The sequence below is a fragment of the Haliotis cracherodii genome, unplaced genomic scaffold (genome assembly GCF_022045235.1).
Source record: "Haliotis cracherodii isolate W230 unplaced genomic scaffold, xgHalCrac1.p SCAF_5, whole genome shotgun sequence".
NCBI lineage: Eukaryota > Metazoa > Mollusca > Gastropoda > Lepetellida > Haliotidae > Haliotis > Haliotis cracherodii.
The window spans coordinates 25,889,228-25,911,599 of record NW_027266308.1 but is presented as its reverse complement, the minus strand read 5'-3'; the positions used below and the strand labels follow the sequence as shown (position 1 = coordinate 25,911,599).

The 22,372-nt window shown below is 36.8% G+C and overlaps 1 protein-coding gene across 18 annotated transcripts in view; it reads left to right on the top strand.

The window, feature by feature from the left end:
* LOC139444421 (spectrin beta chain-like) overlaps positions 1-22,372 on the top strand; it is a 91,356-nt gene that overhangs the window by 53,195 nt on the left and 15,789 nt on the right. For 17 of the 18 annotated variants that reach the window (XM_071225404.1, XM_071225398.1, XM_071225397.1 and 14 more), the window contains exons 4-30: positions 260-433; positions 1,245-1,417; positions 5,168-5,283; positions 6,009-6,121; positions 6,355-6,542; positions 6,846-7,028; positions 7,227-7,484; positions 7,707-7,845; positions 8,369-8,534; positions 8,845-9,089; positions 9,324-9,524; positions 10,991-11,107; positions 11,261-11,338; positions 11,662-11,826; positions 11,996-12,198; positions 12,491-12,587; positions 12,743-12,871; positions 13,813-13,929; positions 14,208-14,486; positions 14,808-14,897; positions 15,186-15,263; positions 16,047-16,073; positions 17,773-17,945; positions 19,110-19,200; positions 20,111-20,257; positions 21,151-21,417; positions 21,816-21,946. In XM_071225404.1, coding sequence (XP_071081505.1) covers positions 260-433; positions 1,245-1,417; positions 5,168-5,283; positions 6,009-6,121; positions 6,355-6,542; positions 6,846-7,028; positions 7,227-7,484; positions 7,707-7,845; positions 8,369-8,534; positions 8,845-9,089; positions 9,324-9,524; positions 10,991-11,107; positions 11,261-11,338; positions 11,662-11,826; positions 11,996-12,198; positions 12,491-12,587; positions 12,743-12,871; positions 13,813-13,929; positions 14,208-14,486; positions 14,808-14,897; positions 15,186-15,263; positions 16,047-16,073; positions 17,773-17,945; positions 19,110-19,200; positions 20,111-20,257; positions 21,151-21,417; positions 21,816-21,946 — 4,145 coding nt within the window. The remainder of the gene's footprint in view (positions 1-259; positions 434-1,244; positions 1,418-5,167; positions 5,284-6,008; positions 6,122-6,354; positions 6,543-6,845; positions 7,029-7,226; positions 7,485-7,706; positions 7,846-8,368; positions 8,535-8,844; positions 9,090-9,323; positions 9,525-10,990; positions 11,108-11,260; positions 11,339-11,661; positions 11,827-11,995; positions 12,199-12,490; positions 12,588-12,742; positions 12,872-13,812; positions 13,930-14,207; positions 14,487-14,807; positions 14,898-15,185; positions 15,264-16,046; positions 16,074-17,772; positions 17,946-19,109; positions 19,201-20,110; positions 20,258-21,150; positions 21,418-21,815; positions 21,947-22,372) is intronic. The other variant, XM_071225399.1, reaches the window with a different exon arrangement.

Sequence of the window (22,372 nt, the reverse complement as noted above, 5' to 3'; positions counted from 1 at the left end):
TATTTTCTAGCAGTGGTATAGGGTAGATGTTAGTAAAGTCTCAATACATGGATTTATGTGACGAGTAGATAATTAAGATTTATGATTCTGATTATTTGTTGAAAAAATTACCATCTATTTAAGATTTCCTAATTCTTACAGTGTAACAAATTTTGCATGAAAGTCAAAGGGTCCTAGTTGTTACTTGTTTAATGTCAATTGCAATGTTACTGTTGTGGTATAAGTGCCCATATTATTTTATTTTTATTATCTCTTGCAGCCTCGACCAACAAAAGGCAAGATGAGAATCCATTGTTTGGAAAATGTAGACAAAGCCCTAACCTTCCTACACGAACAGCGTGTACATCTAGAAAATATGGGAGCCCATGATATTGTTGATGGCAGCTCCAGACTTACACTGGGTTTAATATGGACCATCATCTTACGATTCCAGGTGAGGTTAATCATTTATAAGCTTGAACACTATGCTGCATTTGCCTAAATGTAATAGGTATCCTGAAGCTGGTAGAAGCTCTTTTCCATAAATCTTTACATTACAACTAATCATCCAAAGGATTTTACAGCATAACTTCTGTGCCTGTAACTAATAAACATATTTAGCCATTAACATTCAATTATTTGATAAAAGTATCTGCATCTTGTGTATGTTAATGTGAATGTCATCATCATGTCATTGAAGAAATTAACATTGTTATTTGTAATTGATATTTTAGTATGTGTGTATTAACTATTCAGACAATAGGTGATAATTTGGCTAAAAGTATGCTACCTATTGAATTAATTGTGGATCCTCTGGAATTTTGTAAGGAGATAAGTGAGCAGGATATAATGTATTCATTCATTGAGAAAATGACATTTTACAAATGAGATACCATGTGTCCGATGATAACTCATCATATAGATCTTGCTAAAGCATCATTTCATATATAGTTCCTGCTGGTCCAATGGGTTTGTTCCGTAAAGTGTGTTTTGAAGCATCTTCCTTGGCAAATGTTTGTTTTTGATCATGTTTTAATAAGGGTTTGCAGTGGCCATTGGTCAAATATAGCTTTAGTCTGGCCCAACTGAGACAGGAATTCTGTTTCCATGTTAAGTCCATATATCAAGTATGTGTTGTGGACTGATTGTGACAGGAGTCATGGTGAACGATTTGGTTTTATATCATAGTTGTGCATGAATGAAAATCAGTGATGGATCAAGTTGATTACCGTTTAATGTATAATGGTGTATATTTTGTACCACAGATCCAAGATATCACAATAGAGGAGACTGACAACAGTGAAACCAAGTCTGCTAAAGACGCCCTACTTCTATGGTGCCAAATGAAGACTGCTGGATACCCTAACGTCAATGTCCGCAACTTCACAACCAGTTGGAAAGATGGCCTTGCCTTCAATGCCATTATTCACAAACACAGGTAAGTTGAATGGCAGTGTTATTCAATGCTATAAAACCCACTTTTGTCTTTTTGCCCTGTAGTTTTTGTAAACTTTTATAAATTGTAGGCTGTGATTTATTTAATAGGTTTAATTTTCGGATCAGTTTGGAGTCATGTGTAATATAATGCGAAGTTAAATATTACTTTATCTTAAACTTGATGCTTTTGACGATGGTATTTTGTACAAGACTTTTTTATATATCTGAGGTGTTTAGACCCACATCTTCTATTGCTTTGTGTGGATTGTTGGTAGCTTATTGGGAATGGGTAATTATAATGCAGTTACAGTCATGGATTTTAAGTAAATATTTCTACTGTTTTGCATGAGATTTTGAATAAGCATATTGAGTAAATATCATCTGAAGTAAAAGACCTGTTGAAGCTTTTGTTGCTACCCATATGATGATTAACAGTCTTGGCAACAATCAGGATTTCTTTCCGTTGCATCATTATAAACAAAATGAGATGGAGCTGTGTAGTTCCAAATAACCAAAAATAAATGCATTACAGTAGGTCATTACTTCGTTTGCATCAGAGAATGATGAAAGAGTATATGTAAGGTCTTCATGTGTACATGTTGGGCTCTGTTACAAAAAAACCCATCCTGAATGTTACAATTGTTATTCTGCTTCTAAAATAAACTTTTGAAAGTGCCTCAGCTGCTTTATCAGACAGGACCCAAATAGTGTGTTTTGTGTGGTCAAAATTATCAACCACTGAAGCGTGAATGATAATAGTGCAGTATGAGAAACTTCGTTTTGTGCCCTTGTGTATACATGATGAAGTAGATGATGTTGTCTGACAGGCTTAACCGGTAACATATAATCATGATAATATGAGCAAACTGTACCTCATGGTACAGTGACCACGTAAAGAGAATTTAATGTGGTAGACTGTTGACTCTCTATCTTCCGGCCTACATTATCAATGATTATGCTGAAAATATTCAATTCTATAGTCTGATAAACTAATCAGAACAAGTGGAGTTTGTTCATAAAACATTCTGCTTATGTAATAATGAAATTGTTGGATTCAACACTTCATGTAATGATGTCAATGTTTGTAATGTGTTTCCCAGCTGAAGTTTATTGACGAAACATGTATTTTGAGTATTAGCAAAGACTGCCAAGTTTTGTGTTTAACGTTTAAAGTAAGGTACTATTTTCTTCGGCTGTAAAGATCTCTTCGGAATACCTAAGTTTGCCTTTAGGTTATTGGCAGTTTGAAATAAAGTGCTGAAGAAGCTCAACATGTCCTTGTAGTGTTGCAGCTAACATTTATAAATAAGTGGTGAAACTACATGGGGAAGTTGGCTGAAATACAAGTCTGCTGCCCTGTGTTAACGTCTTGAGAACTGTGTTGGTGGCATTGTGCCAGCTCTTTCATGTGCAAACTCGGCAACTTTCCTGGTATAGAAATTTCTTAGTGCTCAGAAGTTCCCTGATATGAAGACAAAGCATGAACTGTTCATAAACCCAACTCCCTCAAACTGAAATTTGTAATATTGTTGACTGGAAAGAAGCTTAGTTCAGGTGTCCTGGGTTTTTTTTCAAGGCAGTGCTGCAAATAAAGTTAATCTAGTATGGAACAAAAAGATTATTAGTATTTGATGAGATGCTTAGTAATTGTGTAACTGTAGATAGCTGACTTTGTGTGCTGGCGAATAGGTGCCTCACTCTGTCAAGTATGGGTTCGAATCCCAGACGAGACTCAACCCCAAAAAGTATGAGAATCTGTACTTTACTAGGAAAGTGTTATCCCAAATATAACATTTGTTATATCTGTATTTTGCAACCCGTTATGAGAATAACTTTGATATGGTGTCATCGGTTATTTTCTGCTATCAAGTTCATTGTAATTGTGTCATTACTGACAGTTTCTGTGAAGAGATTGACATTATTAGAGATAATAACCTAATGACAGTTTATTATATGTCACTATTCTTTCTCTTTGACCAAAAGAAATTATCAGAGTTAGAAATTGGCTCTAATCCTATAGTCCTTGCCAAACTGCCCAATAATTAAGGTATCATAAGGACCAGTAGAAATTTGCCTTTTTTGAGGCTTTTGCTATATGTTATCATAATAAGGACTAGTGGACTGAAATGTAATGAACTTAATAGACCTCATATTTACTTTATTTGGGAATGTTGGCATTGATCCACTCAGCAGAGGTGTCTACCATTATGATTTTACTGTAATCATCATAATTTTTATGTAAAACCAACTGTATTATGGGGATAAAGTCAACTATTATGGCAAAAACGAAAGTCAGTGTGTTAGTAGTTTGCATGTCGCATTGTGTGGTATATGCTTGCAGTTTAACATGTTCTGTCCTGAAGTATTCTGTAGGGAGTTCATAATTAATATCACATTCAATAATATTTGGTAGTTTACTATTTCTAGGGTCACTACTGACAAATAAGTAAAGTTACTGAAAATTACTCCTATTTTATCCAGATGCTATCCAGATATTACTGATAGGGCATATATATGGACACCTCTGACTCCAATAGGAAATTAAATCTCTGGATTCAGGTAACATCAGCAAGCATAGAAAAAGCTTACGTATGTTCATTATTGATTTGTGTCAGCTGATAAAGATAATTAAACACTGGAGATTGGTGGCTTAGATGTTTGATGGAGAACTTACCCAAATCAAATAATGCAAATAATGTCAGCCATGAGCGATGGCTGGAGGTTGATTTACTTGGTTGCCATAGTTACAAGATTACAGAGATTCCTGGCTTTAGCACATCTAGTGCAGCTGGTGCTGAAAAAGGTATGGGTAAATAATGGGTCATGTCTTCCTACCGTCTTATGCTGCCAAGGAAAAGAAATGTTAGGTTGAGATGATGTTAAATGTGATAAAATTGCCAAATGACAATAATCTTGTGTGTCCTATACTGTTAAAATTATGAACTCATAAAGATTTTTTTTTTGTCAATGTGAAACTGTCCGAAATTAAGAATGAGTCGAAGGATCTTTGAAAGTCATAAACCTTACATTGCAAACATTTACCTGGTCCCAAGATTCAAGTACCCTTAACAGTAAAACCTAAGACCACCTGGATCCCTCATAATTTTATGAGCACTGAATATGTTTCAAAAGGATTACAGCAGATAAGAAATAAATACATATATCTGTGATAACAACAAAATACCTTTAAGGAAATTATTTTTTTACTCAATTCTGTAGGTTTCTGTCAGGTCATTTACAATAAAGATTTTAAGGTTTCCAGATATTTCAGGGATTTCAGCAAAACAGATTGATTTGGGGAATTAAGAGAAAGCTATGCCAGTGGCTTTGTTAGCTACAGTGAACCAGGACATTGAAACTGCAATCTTGAATCAGCGGAGGTCAGACCTAATTATGATTTAATTGTCAATCAGTCCTCTTAATTTTGTTTTATAGAAACAAATCCCAACATTTCTACCAGCAAAAAAATCACCAACATATTTACAAAGAAGATAAGGGACTTTCATTAAATTGACAGTGCAGTAGCCAGCTGTGTTCTTAAAGGTGGGGCAGTGGGGTAGCCTAGAGGTTAAAGTGTTTGCTTGTCATGCCGAAGGCCCGGGTTTGATTCCCCACATGAACAATGTGTGAAGCCCATCCGTGTCAAAATATTGCTGCAATATTGCTGCAATATTGCTAAAGTGGCATAAAACCGATTGAATTCTTTGATTCATTTTAACTTCCAACTTACAATCTATACCATTTGTTACAGGCCAGACCTCATCCAGTATGACAAACTTCAGAAGTCCAATGCCATGCACAACCTGGATAATGCCTTCACAGTTGCTGAGGATAAGCTTGGTCTCACGAGACTCCTTGATCCAGAGGGTAAGACAAAGTGGAAGTTCTTGTTCTGGATAGCAGTATATTTGTGCTGTAGAAATCAGAGAGGATTCTTAAATGGATTTGATTCATCAGTCAATAAATACAGCGGAAAAGTATACCAACAAAGTGGATCTTAGATTCTCAGAAGCCATTGAAACCTGTTTGTTAAGAAGTAGCATGCAAAGGAATGGATTCTTCCTTTGCCGATGCAAATGTTCCTTTGTTTACCTGTAGTCTGATTATGGCAGTGTTGATATGTAAAAACAGTGTTATCTGTAAGAATCAGATCCGTTCTCACCCCCTGACAGCTATAAGTAACCTTGCCATGTAAGTAATGTTGGTATAGAACGGATACTTGCAGCTCCCTCAGGGCTGCTGGTGTTCTGTTAGACATCTGACGTCCTACCCACGCCTCATGTGGAGGCAATATGGTTTAACCTTTCTCATGCATCTATAGCAATAATCGGGATACTAAAGACTTCTACCCTTCCTAGACAAGGTGAAATCCACAGATAAATTTTCATATTTTGATGAGAGGACATCCCATTACAACCTGCAAAGTAGAAGCATGGTACCATGATACAAGTTCATTGACCTTTGGGATGCTTCACACTGTTAAAGGTTACTAGAGCAAGGTATGATGTACAGCAAATATACAACACTGAGGTGCTGCATCTGTTGAATGACTAATTTGATTTTATCAAGAGTGTTGATTTATTTATTTTCAGATGTCAATGTTGAGTACCCTGATGAGAAGTCCATCATCACCTATGTTGTCACCTACTACCACTACTTCTCCAAGATGAAGGCAGACTCTGTGCAGGGAAAGAGAATCGGCAAAGTAAATATTAGCGCCAGAGAGTTGCCTGTGTTATAATGTTCATCATCCATGAGGATTTAGAGATACCATTCCCAAATTGATTGTTTTTTCCTTATTCATTGGGCAATCTTATTTTTGATGTGTGTTAGTGTTTGGGTTAAGTTTAGAGAGAAATAAATATTCTCCAAGAAAAGGATGGAAATATTCTCTTAAGAACATCAAATTAATGACATAATTAACATTTCTTGTTTTAGGTCATTGACAATGCCAGAGACACCGATTCAATGACCAATGAGTATGAAGGTCTGACCTCAGACCTGCTGGAATGGATCGAACAGACAATTGTCATACTGAATGATCGTCAGTTTGCCAACTCACTGACTGGAGTCCAGCAGCAGTTGTCTGCATTCAACACTTACAGAATGGTAGAAAAACCACCCAAGTAAGTTCATTCTTTATCAGATTGGGAAACACAGTGGATAGTGAAAAAACTTTTTTATCACCAGCCCAAAGTCGGTGAAGTGGTGTGCAGTATTGCTAAGAGTTGTGAAACGCCATATCATATCGGATGTCCGCTGGAATATATTAAAAGTATGAACTAGTCACTGATGATGTATAGCCCCCAGAATCCCTTCTCTCTCATAAAATATTTGCATACGATATGCTTTTTTGTATTCAACACTGTTTGCATATAATACTGCATCCTTTCTGTGAGTTTACTACATAAAGTAAATGTTTGTTTCAGATTTGATGAGAAGGGAAACCTCGAAATCCTTCTGTTCACCCTTCAGAGCAAGATGCGTGCAAACAACCAACGGCCATATTTGCCAAAGGAGGGGAAAATGGTTTCGGACATAAACAAAGCCTGGGAGAAGCTGGAGAAAGCTGAACACGAGAGAGAACTTGCACTGAGGGAGGAGTTGATCAGGTACATAACTCATAGGATTTGTTGAATGATCTCTGATCCATCAGGAAACAATAAATACTCTACTATACAAAACATATATTGATCTCAGTTATTAGTTAACATAAATTGATCCTTGTTGCTTGGTGGACAAGCTAATAATGTTTCTATGTACCTTTTATATATTTTTCCTCAATTCAATATTTGACAATGTTATTCCAGACAAGAGAAACTTGAGCAACTAGCTGCCAGATTTGACCGCAAAGCAGGTATGCGCGAGACATGGTTGAGTGAGAACCAGAGACTTGTTTCTCAAGACAACTTTGGCCGTGACCTACCTGCAGTTGAAGCTGCCACCAAGAAACATGAAGCCATTGAAACGGACATCAACGCCTATGAGGAGCGTGTGCAGGCTGTTGTTGCAGTGGCATCAGAACTTGAACAGGAGAACTATCATGACATTGACAGGATAAATGCACGGTAAGCAGTTTTATACTGTTTGTAAGTTCCAAGATGTCAGTGGTTTATCAATTAATGTGCTGTAAGTAACAAAATAATCTGCTATCCAACATAGCAATCTACATCTTTGGCAGGTGTATATATTTTAACTCCCTACAGGCATAATATGGATTTCTTTAATCTGTATAAACTTGAAGTCCACTTCTTGAAAAGTGTTCTTATATGTTTGGTGTTGTGTTACAGAAAAGATAATGTGCTGAGACTATGGAACTACCTGCTGGAGCTTCTGCGCACTCGTCGCATGAGGCTTGAGCTGACACTGAACCTGCAGAAGATCTTCCAGGAGATGCTCTACATCCTGGACTGGATGGAGGAGATTAAGGTAGCTGTCATTGTCAGGAATTGAATTAGCAATAGTATCAATTGAAAATTTGTATTAGTGTTAACTTTTTTATCAATTTAGATAAGTAATATCATAATGTGCAGCCATAGAAACTAACATTTTTAGTCCAGTAGTCCTTATAATGATAACATATAGTATAATTCTTAAAAATAGCAAATTTCTACTAGTCCTTATGATACCTTAACTATTGAACAGTTTGGCAAGGACTACACGACTAGTGCCAATTTCTAACGCTGATATGACTTTGAATTTAGAGATGAATGGTTTGACATTACTATTGAACTTCCATATAGAGAAACTCTAGAAACCCTCAATGTTAGTTCTCATGTTCAATGATACCCAAAACAACCCTATTTTGCTTTCATAATATGGCAAAGTATATTGCCTGAACCTGTAATATACAAATTTGGTGTCATGTGTGATACACTTACAATTGAAACTTCCCCATCTGTTTTCATGCTAAAGATGCAGGAGTGTACTTACCAAATGAATTTTGTTTCAGGCCCGTCTTATGTCTGAGGACTATGGCAAGCACCTGATGGGTGTAGAGGATCTCCTGCAGAAGCACAGCCTGCTGGAAGCAGACATCCATGTAGTGGGAGAGAGAGTAAAAACTGTCAACAATTCAGCCACCCGCTTTATTGATGACGACTTCCAGGAAGTTGGAGGTGAGATAGAAATCTGTGATGCCTACTGCTTATCCAGCAGTCCAATATACATTGTTACATTGGCAACTGTTCCAAGGCAATGCCTCTGTGATATGGCTAGAATATTCTGACTAGTGTTCTGCAACGAACAACAATATCAACGGTGCAAAGGTTGTTCCGTCCATTGTTTACCCAGTTTTTAGGATTGTCATGGGCAAGAAACATATTTTGTAACTAATCTCAAGGTTAATACTATGAACTTTTTTTGAATTTTTTTTTATGCATTGTTCCCGAAGTACATGGTTAAGTATTTTATCACAACTTGTTACAGGATACCGTCCAAGTGACCCAGAAGTGGTCAGAGAACGCATGTCCACCCTGGAATCTGCATATGATGAACTGAAAACACTTGCTGAGGAGAGACGATCTCGTCTGGAGGAGTCTCGCAAGCTGTGGCAGTTCTACTGGGATATGGCAGACGAGGAAGGATGGATCAGGGAGAAGGAACAACTTATGTCATCACCAGACCTTGGACATGACCTCACCAGTGTTCACCTGCTACTGAATAAGCAAAAGGTAGAATAATATCAGTACTTTAGTGCTGTTTATTGTAATAGCTTGGTAGCAGAGCAACTGATGTAAACCCCTGAGGACATATACATTTTCTGATGAAGGCGTGGCGGAAACTGCAAATTTAAAGTTTTAGATTTGTTTGAAGTTAAAAGAATGTTGGTTGTTGAATTTCACAGAACATGTACAGTGTTTTGACTACTACACATGTGAACTATAACCATGATATGTATTTTTCAGGCAATGGAGGATGAGATGACCGCCCGCCACAGTCATCTCCAGTCAGTCCTCCAAGTCGGTGACGATCTCATTTCTGCAGGCAATTTCGGTGCTGACAAGATTCAGCAACGCATCGATGAGATCAACCAGCAGTGGGAGAGCCTGATGGACCTCGCTAAATACCGCAGAAAGCGACTTGTTGAGGCTGTGGACTTCTACCAGGTAATGTTACATATCTTGATTTCTCTTGGAACAGATCTGTGTCAATATATCTGTCAAAAAAAATTACCTTTATCCTGGTCGATCCGTAATCATTTTTTTTCCGGAGCATAACATGAAAACTGTTCAGTATTTTTCAACAAAAACTGGCAGATATGTCAAACAGATCCTGAAGTTGTGCCTTTTGCTATTTACAGGTTTTTGACATTATTATTTTTCACAATTTCCAGTGAAACAATTTGAACTTTGTCTTATAAGGGAGTGGATTTTGTTTCCGGAGCACAGCACAAATAAACTTTCAATGTCTTTCAGCAAGACTTGGCAGATAGATCAAACAGATCCTGAAGTGATGCCTTTTGATATATACAGATTTTTGCCATTTATATTTTTCTCGAATTTCATTGAAACAATTTAGACTTAGTCATTTTTGGACCACAACTTGACAACTGTGAAAGAATTTTCACCCAAACCTGGTTCATGTATTAACCAAGGGCTGAAGTGGTGCCTTTTGCTATTTAGGAATTTTTCGAAAGTTGATTTTTTCCCCCTGTTTCCATGGAAAGAAATTAGCTGAAACAGGGGTAGGTGTCATTTCCTGAGGGGGTGGTCGGGTAGCCTAGTGGTTAAAGCGTTCGCTCGTCACGCCGAAGACCCGGGTTCGATTCCCGACATGGGTACAATGTGTGAAGCCCATTTCTGGTGTCCCCCGCCGTGATATTGCTGGAATATTGCTAAAAGCGGTAAAACCAAACTCACTCACTCACTCACTCATTTCCTGAGCAAACTAAGAAACTATTCATCAATTTTTGTCCAAACTTGGTTCATGTGTTAATCAAGGAGAAAAATAAAAAATTTATTAGATATTAAAAAAAGATATAAAAAATCCTGTTTACATGGCAACAAGTTTGACTTTGACTCTTTTCATAGTGATGTCTTTATCTGGACGATATCTCTAAACGAATCAGTGTTCTTTCATGACACTTTGCACACACAGAGACTAGGTTGTCAACTGGTGCCTTTTGCTATTTAGGGGTGTTTAGAATTATTTTATATTTTCTTTCCATCCCAACAAGTTTGATTTTGACAGTTCAAGTTCTGAATCCCAACTCCATGATATTGCTTTGATAGCTCAATAACTACTCTTGTATATGGACAGACAGATCAGATAGAAATTCTCTCATCAAGTTACACTTAAAATGGCCGTCAGATGATTTGTTCTTTCGAATTTGTGGGGGCCAGGGGGATTTATCATCTTCTGATGACTCTTGTTAACATAAAATTGATTGTTATTTAGTGTTTTTCTTTTAGCTCATTCATAATAAATATTTTGAAAAGCTGTTATGGCTTGTATATTTTGATGAAAAATGTATCTTTGGATAAAGTTTGGTTTGGGTTTTAACTTTAGGGGATAAGATTTTGATAAGATTTTGGACTGGTATTGGTATCCTTGATCTCTTTTACTTTAACAGTTCTTCGCTGATGCTGATGATGTTGACACCTGGATGGTTGACACCTTACGTCTGGTGTCCAGCGAAGATGTTGGCAAGGACGAAGCCAGTGTTCAGTCGCTCCTCAAGAAACACAAGGTCAGTCAGCAAGCACATCTTATTGCTTTTGTTAAGGGAATAATATTTGAAACATCATTGAATCATGTTCATAATGGTTCTGATTTAGAACACTTGAAGAATTGTAAACATCATATAATTATGTACAGAAATATTTGCTTGGATAATTTCCAGGATGTGACGGAGGAACTCAAGAACTACCAGAGTGTTATTGAGAGTCTACATGAACAAGCAGCCAGTTTGGGAGAACAGGTCAGTTGAAACATCATCTCTTTCTCAAGTAGCTCAATATTTAAGTGGAAACTATTGAGAAATCCCATCTGAAGTGTGAAAATAACAACATGTAAGATGCAGTTATGATTGTGATTTAACTTGAAGATGTGTGTTTTTTCAAGACAACCAGTTTCAAGAGTTAATTATAGTTGTATATACTAAAATGTTTTTCTCTTCTATATAGTATAAGGAATTTATTCAATATTATATTGGACCTAGAGAATGCCTCTCAAATACGTTGTTTCCTATGTCCCATTAGATAACATTATTGAGTTATATTACATTAACTTCATGTCACCTAGGATCGTGAGTCTCCTGATGTCCAGAGTCGATTGGGTAGTATTGACCGTCGCTACCAGGAACTTCTGGAACTGGCTAAACTGCGGAAGCAGAGACTGCTCGATGCGCTGTCTCTGTACAAACTCTTCAATGAGACTGATGGCGTGGAAACATGGATTGATGAGAAGGTGTGTAACCACTGTTTTTTGTATAATCACTATTGTGTATAAGTTTTTTGGCTAGTAATGCTACTTTTCGAACATGAAAAATAAGTTAATAGTTTGCATTTTTGAACCTGTATCAAGACCCTTACTTGACCCTCATCTACAGAAAATATATTGTGCTTTGTTTTTTCAGGAGAAATTCTTGAGCACAATCATTGTATCTGATGACATTGAAGAGCTTGCAATAATGAAGCATCGTTTCGAGAGCTTTGAGAATGAGATGAATGCCTCTGCCTCAAAGGTCGCTGTTGTTAATCAACTTGCTCGCCAACTACTCCAAGTTGAGCATCCCAATGCTGAGGATGTCATTGGCAGACAGAACCAACTTAACCAAGGGTGAAAATACAAATATACATATAATAGATGTATAGAAACAAAGAAGGCTGCTACAAATTGAATAAATCTTTTTTGTATTTGAAATCCTTTCTTGATAAATGTTTATAGTAGTGTTGTTTTTTATAAAAAGTATAGTGTCTTGTTTTGAAAATGAATGAAGGCTTTATAGATGAGTAATCATGACACATAATTGGTAATTAGTTTTCGAAAACCTAGCAGATGAGGGTAGTTTGTTTGTGGGTACATTATTAGGTTAGGAAGTAAACAGAGGGTTATTCGTTTTTGTTTGCAGCTGGAACAACCTTAGAACACTTGTGGACCAGAAACGTGATGAAATCAACCTTGCTCATGGACTTCAGAACTTCCATATTGAGTGCAATGAAACGATTGTAAGTTGAAGTGTGAGGGAAGTAGTACCATATTATGTTAAATGATTTTTAACTGTTAAACTGCTTCTTTTTATACCATAGCCATATTGTCTTGCCGATAAGGTTATTTTACACAGTGATGATGTGACAAAAGTTCTTAACATGGTTACTTGCAGAGCTGGATTCATGAGAAGAGCAAGATTATCGAATCAACTGATGATCTTGGAAATGACCTGGCTGGAGTTATGACTTTACAGCGCAGACTCAGCGGCATGGAGAGAGATTTGGCTGCCATACAGGCTAAGGTAAATAACATTCTGCATTTTTCACAACCAATGTCATCGAAAATTCAGTGAATAAATGTGATTAAAGTTCTACAGGCCAGCATGGCCAACTACTTTTGCCTAGAACTGACCCCCTGAAAATGTCACTAGTCCACTATTTCCTGGATCTGTAAATATAGGCTATCACAGACAGCAGGCCCCCTGATGTTGCTGATGCCTACTGACCAAAGGACCTGCATTTATATCTACTACTTCAGATTACAATGTTCTGATGGTAGAGAACATATGTTCGATCACCGTAGTGGTATACAGTTATTATGTCATGCATTTATTAAGTAAATATCCCTTTTCCTTTATAATGGAAGTTCATGGGATGTTCCATCCCTCTAGTGATTCTGGTTTAGAGCCCAGTAACCCATGCTAATTGTGAGAGGTGACTGAATGGAATTGGGCAGTCAGGCTCATTGACTTATTTACAGGAAGGGATCGATTTAGCTATTTCAAACAGGCACAAGTGCAACTATTATCAAAAAATGCAAGCATAATATTTTTGTCTACATGCACCAAGCGCATATCAAACATTTCAAGACTAACCATTATTTGTCACAAAGTGTGGGTACTTCAAGATCATGTGCACATGTTCCTATTACGCTTCATGGCAATGCATCATTAATTTATGTGGCACTGGCAGCAGACCGGCCTATATTTCAACTTTGAAAAAATTATAGGACCTGGGTGCAACCTGCTTTTGTTTAGTGCAACTTGGTTTTCATGACAATATGCCCCTGGTCCATAAATTAAGTTCCTTAAATGAGCCCTTGCAGGCCGCTATGATATGGATGGAATATTACTGAATGCGGATTAATACAATGTCTAGTTATGTTTTTTAACCTTACCTCCATATGTTGACATGGAATATTTGTGTACATTGACATTTAAGGTAATTTTTATTTTATTTTTAGCTCGAGTCCCTCCAAGCTGAGGCAGAGAAACTCCAGGATGAAAAACCAGAGGAAGCCCAGGCCATTCGAGAAAAGGTTGCAGAAATTAACAATGTCTGGATGGATCTCAAAGACATGGTAAATATTTCTGGAATGATTTTTTTGACAATGATAACATCATAACCTAGTCTCAGAGAAGGCAATGCCTGTAAGGCCTGCCTGTGTTGATCAAAATGAGTCAAGTCGTCAGTGAAAGTATACAACATCAGACAAGTAAATGTTCTTAACATACTAGTTATTTAATAAAAAATATGATTGAAAAATGAATTCAGTTGTTTTGAGAGTAGAAATTACAAGTTTGTCTTTGATAGATTCTTCTATTTCATGTGCTAACTGTAAGAATAACACATTTACAGCTCAAAGAAAGGGATGAGAAACTTGGAGAAGCTGGCGAGCTCCAGCGTTTCCTCGGAAGCCTGGACCACTTCCAGCAGTGGTTGTCCCGCACACAGACCACCATCGCATCAGAGGACATTCCTAACAGCCTGGCTGATGCAGAGAAACTTCTCAACCAACATCAACAACTCAAGGAGGAGATCGATGCATATGGACCTGAGTATGCTAAGATCAAGGACTTTGGCGACAAGGTTATCAAAGAGGGAGAAAAAGATCCACAGTACATGTTCCTTGAGCAGGTCAGTAGACAATACTGTGTCTGGTTATATACAGAGTAATGAATGAAATATTAACAGACCAATATAAGGAGATGTTTTACTGACATTGCCAGATAATGTCACTGATAGTGTTTCAAGCTGCACTTCTTCCTTGTAGCTTGCTTTCGTATAGTGATCATCCCATACTTCACAAACATATGCTTGCAAGTAAAAAACTTTATGATCTCTTTCATGTAATTTCTATTTATATGATTCGCTTCATGTTGTTAACTGATAAGGCATGAACAGTATCAAGACTGTTAAAATCAGACAGCATCTTATTGAAGACTTATTTGGTTTCAGCGCTTGATAGCTCTTGATGATGGATGGAAAGAACTCCACCAGATGTGGGATAACAGACAGCAGCTTCTGTCACAATCTCTCAATCAACAGGTAAAACAACACACTTGGATAACTTCACACATATTTGTTAACATTTAGATGTTGTAAAAACAATAACACAAAGAAGCAAATATGGGGAAAAAATATTTTCTCTCTGATAACAAGAATTACTTGTTGAATAATGATTAGTAGATGAGAGAACACATTTATACTTAATTCAAGTTGTTCCATGTTCTGTGTATCAATGTCAGAACATAGTTTATATGATGATAGCAGTGTGTATATTGTAAGAGGGAGTTAGCTTAAGGGTTTGTTTACAATTGGATGTATCTATTGCAGATGTTCCTGAGAGATGCAAAGCAGGCTGAAGTGCTTCTCAATCAACAGGAGAACTTCCTGTCCAAGGAGGATGTTCCTGTGAGTGTTTCAATCAGTTGCTGGTTTTTGTTTTGTGTCTAGGAGTAAGGAGTATGGATATACCCTAAAATCTATGCAAATATGTAAAGTCTGTAGGAAAAATAATATTTGTGAACAAGATCTCTGGCTTACTGTCAGTTTCAAACGTCTTGGTATCTTTATTGCAAATTTACTAACAATATGTAAATCCTCTCTCATCATTCTTGTATACAGTTGTGTACTGGAAAGCATCACAAAATCCTTTTGATTCTGTATATTCTCCAGTCAAAACTATGTATATGAACAGGTTTTGAAGATATTTTGTGTGAGTTTGTGATGTTTTCCATGTAATCGATCATGTATCAGTCCCAAAGTCATGATATTCATAGACAACACATTTATGAATGTTCTGTTGTTTTGCATTCATCTTTTGAATGAGGCATGCCATTTTAGTCCTATATCACATGCATCTTCTGAAAAATGATGCCAATATTTTACTAGCAGACTTTGTCACTGTCATTGTGAAGTGATATCTAGTAATGGCTACCAACCTTGCTTTCAGAGAACTTAAAATGATTGGTTTGTTATGTTGCCATGTACATCAAACCATTCAAGTAATCATGTAACAATGGAAGTACTTAATGATTTGAAAAATATTGCATAAATAGATAAACAAAAGGATTTGGTGGAAGAATTATTCCTTAGTTCATGGTTGCATTTGTAGAACAATATGATTTATGGGAGCGAGTTTGGCAATTGCCATGGTGTATGTTACTGTATTGTGGTCCCTGTTCTGTTGTGCAGAGCACCGTCGGGCTGGTAGACAGACAGGTAACAGCTATGATCAGATAGTTAGCTTGTCAACATGACCAGTGCATGGGGCCTACTATTTACCGTTGCATGTGTCAAGTCCACAATTAAAGACATGCATGAGCTTTAAGTATATATTTTGTGTTGATTCTGAAACTTTCTACTTTTTAACCCCTCTCATTTCCATCAATTTAGGACCATTTTGAACCACAGTTTTAATTATTGCTCATCATTGTGTACTTCACTCAAATGTTTTTGAGTGTGAAGTCAGGACAGCTGTGTGTTATTACCATGGGCAGACAACCTACTTCACTTAAACTCTGTTCAAAATAGCAAATATGAAATATATCCTTTAGATATTTGTAAACAAGTTATAAGCTCAAATTTGTCTTCTGAGAGTGACACATGGAAACAAATTTCTTGTTGATCAATGTTCAAGTCTTATGTGTGATGTTTTTTGTTTTTGTATTGTTTTTTTAAAAAGAAAGATTTCTGTACATTCGATTGATGTATATATAACAGTGTGTCGATGTTGTACATGTTTGTCTAAGTTGCAGAGTCAACACTTCATTCTAAGCTTTCATCATGTTTCATTTCATATATATTTTGCATCATTCATAATATCACAAATAGCCATTGATGAATATTTCAGGAACTTATCAAACCTCACATGCTTTTGTGGACATTTAGTTTATAGCATACGTTCAGAAAGGAAGTATTGTGAAACTTTGGTAGACAACATGGTTGTAAGGAACATTTTAAAGATCTATACAATATTTGGGTTATAATTTGTTTATTAATGTATAGGTGTTTTTCAGTTGATTATGAATTGGCTTCAATGAAATTATTTTGCAGTCCTTTGTGTCCTAATAGTCTTTTTGATGTATTTGCTGTTAAATGTCAATCATGTATAACAACAACAAAAATTATAGGCTTTACATAAAATGGAAACCAAACCAATATTATATTGTTTGAGAAATCATGACAAATTCAGACATCCAGATAAAAATTTGCTCCCCCTGGCTTTCTGCATGTGATAAACCTATATATGTCTTACACACACACACACACACATATATATATATATATATGTATAAGATGTATGTAGAGTTTTGTCATTTACTTATATTCAGGCCTAAAATATTGACTAATGACCATGAGCTATACCAGAAATTGATTGTATACTATAGCTTGCTTTTAATTTTGTGCTTCTGAAAAAAAAAAGTTTTCTGAAAGATCAATTGACTCCATGTGTATATCTTGCAGTAGGTAGGATCTAAATAGAAGAATGATTTTGTCTGGAATGTACTTGGTAGACTTGAATGAAAATCACTTCCAACTTCTTGAATGTATGTCAATAAGGTGTAGACAGCATTATGATTTGTACCCACACTATAATAAAGAACACACACTGTCACAGTAGAGTTATGTCACCAGTATTTATATCTTGTTAGTTGGAACAGGACTTAAAATTGAATCATTTTGATTACCGGGTGACATTTTTTGTCCAATTGCCATCATTCCATCATACTCATGTAGATCATTGTGCACAGGTTTCTGTTATCCCACAAATGTCATAAAGATCATTTTCCTTGAGGAGGCTTCATGACATTTCTATGTGATAATTCAGCATTTCTTTGTATTTTAGATGCTGTGGTGTGAACATCACAAAGGACTTGACTGGTGCTCAAATGTTAAAATTGAATGTTTGTTTTTGTAGAATTCAGTGCAACAAGCCGAGAATCTCATTAAGTCTCATGAGGCTTTCATCACCACCATGGATGCTAATGATGAAAAGATAAATGCAGTGCTACAGTTTGCTAACAGACTCATAGATGAAAACAATTTTGCTGCTGACAAGATTCATAAGAAGGCAGAGAACATCAATGAAAGGTATGTCTTCCTTCCAACATGTTTCAGTGACACGGGGCACGGGTAGCCCAATCATCTAAGGCACCGCAATTCGATTTGTAGAGTTACTTTTCTTGGGCACGACAGACATCTCTGATTATGGGTTTGTATCTTGGTTCTCCCAGATTATGTTCCTAGCTTTGTCCATGTTCATGGGTTTCACCAATGTGGTGAACATCTGAGATCTGCACCACTTTGCGCTTTCCTCCCACATTTAGCTGACACGCCGTGATAATTGGAATTTAATGGAAAGTGGTGTTAAAACAATCTTGTTCACTCCATCCAGTGTATTGTTATTGTAAGGCTTGCAATATCTGGAAAGACTGGGATTTATGTGAAAATAGCAAATGTCACTGAACATTAAAAAATATTTCAGTTCTTTGACTCATCCTTTCTGATGAGAATCAGATGTTAGTTGTAAAGAAACTTATATCACATTATGATAGTCAGGCAAGGATGGCTTTTATCAGAAACAGGCAAATATTTCAGTGTCAGTGTATGATACTGACTGGTGACAAGTTGTGTATCCAGGATGTTATTATCACTGTCCTCATTAACCTAGATCACATTAAATCGTGGGTGAAATGTTTTGCTACAATTTGAAAGAACATATGATGATGTATGTGCTGGAATCCAAAGAGTAACAAATTGCTTGTGACAGTTTAAGATTTTGGAGCATAGATACCTGTAAACTAATCTCCTAAACTTGTGAGATATTTGCTGATGGTCGGCCTGTTCTTTGTACCATATGATTAGAAATTGTGCGAGGTAGGGTTTTCAAACTGTTGTCAAGATACATTAGAGACCTATTGTCGGCCATGTCTCTACTTATCTTCAGTGATTGTTGCCAGACTTTTATACGTCCTTCAAAGAATTTTAATGAAAAATGAGATAGTGTTTTGTTTATTTGGTAAACAAAAATAGACCATGGTATCAGGATAATGTTATATTACTTGGATGAATAATGAGATGAAAGTGTTTATGGTAGGAAATTGGCAATATTCCGCATTTGTCCTTTTAATGTCTCTCTTGAAGCATTTCAAAGTGATATTATTGGTAGAACACAAATAACTCTTCACTCGTGATACAATGAGTGTGAGTGAAGAGGTGTAGAGTTGTTTCATGAGTTTGGTCGGTGTGTTGCAGGCGTTGCAACAACAGACAGCGGGCTGAGGAGCAGCTTGAGAGGCTCAAGGACCAACACACACTGCAGCAGTTCCTGCAGGAGACAGATGAGGTGGGTGTTTGATGATGATGATGATGATGATGATGATGATGATGATGATGAATGTTAAAAGCTGAATACCCAAACTGTTCTTACAACCTAATCTGTTAGAGTAGCCTCCAGAAGCATTTGTCTGAATATGATATCTTGGTGTAAGGCGTATCAGCATAGGACATATTGGTTCATGATATATCAGAGAATATCTTGGCACATAATATGTCGAATGACAACTCTGTCCACATAAAGTTCTTGCACAAAGTTGTAATAGGGCAATAATACTAATACTTTGCATGAGGTCTTCAAATCAGTACTTTGGTATTTTATTAAATTAGTATACAGAGACTTTGCAAGTACATGTATTGAGTAGCACCATGTGATAATGATACAAGGTGAAAAAGACAGCTATTACAGGTGGAAAAGTGCTTGAATTTACTTGGTCTGCATCATAGTCTATAGATAATTGTCTTGAACTCCTTGGAATGTGTAAATACAGTGCAAGTGTTTATTTGACCAGGTTACAACATTTATGTAAGACTGCCTCCAGCTCTCACAGGCACGGAGCTGAGATTGATGCCATTGTGATAAAACATTCTTTGGCCAGCACAGTGATTACATAAGTAAATAGAGTGTGATGGTGATAAATTGATAACCCTTGCAGGAATGCCATCAGTGAGAGCAATTCATCTCAAAGAGAGCACTGTTTATTTTAACATTATCAATTACACAACCTTCCAATCTTACCTGATCTTGTATAAAGCCACTGGGACTTTGATAGATGTTTCACAAGGTGAGATGGCTTCTAATTTCAACTTAATCATCATATAGTCGACCCAATATATTTTGAAAGGCTTAGTGAATCTTTACAAAAGCCTTAATGTCAGGTGTTATTGCAGTGAAACCTGTAATATGCCCCCTGTTTTAGCTGAGTGACTGGCTGGCAGACAAGATGGCTGCAGCTCAAGATGAAACATACCGGGATGCGAAGAACTTACATAGCAAATACATGAGGCATCAAGCTTTCGAATCCGAGATTGCTGCCAACAAGGAGAGACTTGGAAAACTGATACAGGTTAGTTTATTCTATTAAATCTCTATTCTTCAGAATCTAAGATTACCTGATCATTTTATGATTAAACAAATTCAAGAATGCCTTACAGTATTTGCAATATTAAATGTCCCCCCGACAAACTTCTAAACCAATACACACGTCATGTTTATAAGTGCCTTGTGCTAGGCTCCAATGTGGGCTTAGTCGTTGTAAATATGACGGACATAAAATAGTCAGATGTTTGTTGATGATGGTGATTCATTTGAAAAATTTGATTTTGTTACTTTCCACTATATGAAGTACTTTTGCACATGCATGTATTGATAGGCCCTTCGAATTATTTGCCACCAAATCGATTGGAAGAGTGTTTTTTTAATAAAAGATATTTTATAATAGCCTGGGATATACACATGGTTCCAAATAACTAAGAGTCGCCAGTTGAAATGTACTGCGGGCATGAATTATTTGCTTCTATCGAGTTGTTTCACAGTAAATTTAATTCACTGTTTAGAGACATTTGCCTTATTTGGCTGACTTTGGCCATTGAGAGGATGTGCAGATGCTTGTCAATGTGATTGCTGTTTCGGGGTTATCAAGCAAAAAATCCCACACAACATTACTGATTACAGAGTTTACAAAATACTAAACTGGAAATACAGTTAATGTTGTCAAGGACCTTGTTTCATAACCTATGATCACCTAAGTTTTAATTTCATCAATGTTTAAACTTTGCTTGCTCCTGCTTGATCTCTTAACATTAAGTTTAACTTGTTGTGTATTTCCCCATTGTCAATTGTCTTAGCACCCAGGGTGCTTATATGGCGAATATAGTATTATTATTTCCTGTTAATTTGGTAAGTTGGCAACTCATTCATCAGTGTACTTCATATTTTGATTGAATAATAAATTTTCAGGAGGGTGAGGCCCTTCTGAGGGAGAAGCCGGAATGCCGAGAGCAGTTGGAGCCCTTACTTGAAAACCTCAATAAACAATGGGATGAACTTGAAACCACCAGCAAGTCCAAAGGAGAGAAACTGTTTGATGCCAACCGTGCTGTGCTGTACAAGCAGAGCTGTGATGACATCGATGGCTGGATCACACAACTTGAGTCACAGGTCATCACATCAGAAGACTTTGGCAAAGATCTTACCACAGTCAATCTTCATGTACAGAAACAAAACGTGAGTGAAAATGATCAACTGTTTTAGAGAGATTGTACAAGGATAGTGAACAAGGCTCATACAAGCTTCAAAATGTGCTAAGGCCTTAAATTTAACAATACTTGTAAATGGTCTCACAATTTAGCCTTGATTAATTTTGGAAGACTGAAGGACCTGGAGCTTGTTGATTGAATTTTGGTATTAACCAAATTGAAGTTTAGGAATTGAAATTTTCTTGAAAAGAAATTCCTGACTCTATACATGTGGTTATCCGATACATTGTAGAATACCATTCTCACTGATTTTGCAAGACAGATGGCATTAGGACATTTTCAGGATTTTTCAACTTTGGAAAGGACATTCTTCAGCTAAACAATGGGGTGTTTGCTTCTTTGTAAGAGTACTGTTCAATGTTTCAGCGTGTGGAAAACGAGATGAAGATGAAGGAACAGCAGCTACAGGAGCTGGACGGTCATGTGTCACATCTCAAACAGCTGGAACCAGAACGCGAAGAGGAGATAGAGAGGAGGAGGACCATCGTAGCCGAGAGGTATGGGCTTTTCAGAGTAAAGCGCACAAGCTACAAATCGGGTGAAGTTCAGCAAAGTGTGGTTGCAGATTGTCGTTGAATTGGTGACCATATTCGGATAGGTTAACTCCTGAGAGTTTCTGGGGCTATATGTGGTTTCTCTTGGGCCAGTGACTTAAGTGAATTTGCTACAGACATATTCTTTAGGGACATTTTCATGATTTTATCACCTTTTGATAAGAAATTCTTCTATGTCATTATCTAATCCGATAAAAGTCCTTTGTGGCAATAAGTCAAAGTCCTAGAAAATGAACTGATCTGAAAAAGTGGACTTGCTTCTAAATATATCTCTGTTCACCCAGCAGTGAATGGGTACCCAGTAGGATGAGCTGGTAATATTATTTGTTAAGCCCCCACAACTCGTTTTGCTGGGGTTATTAAAATGGA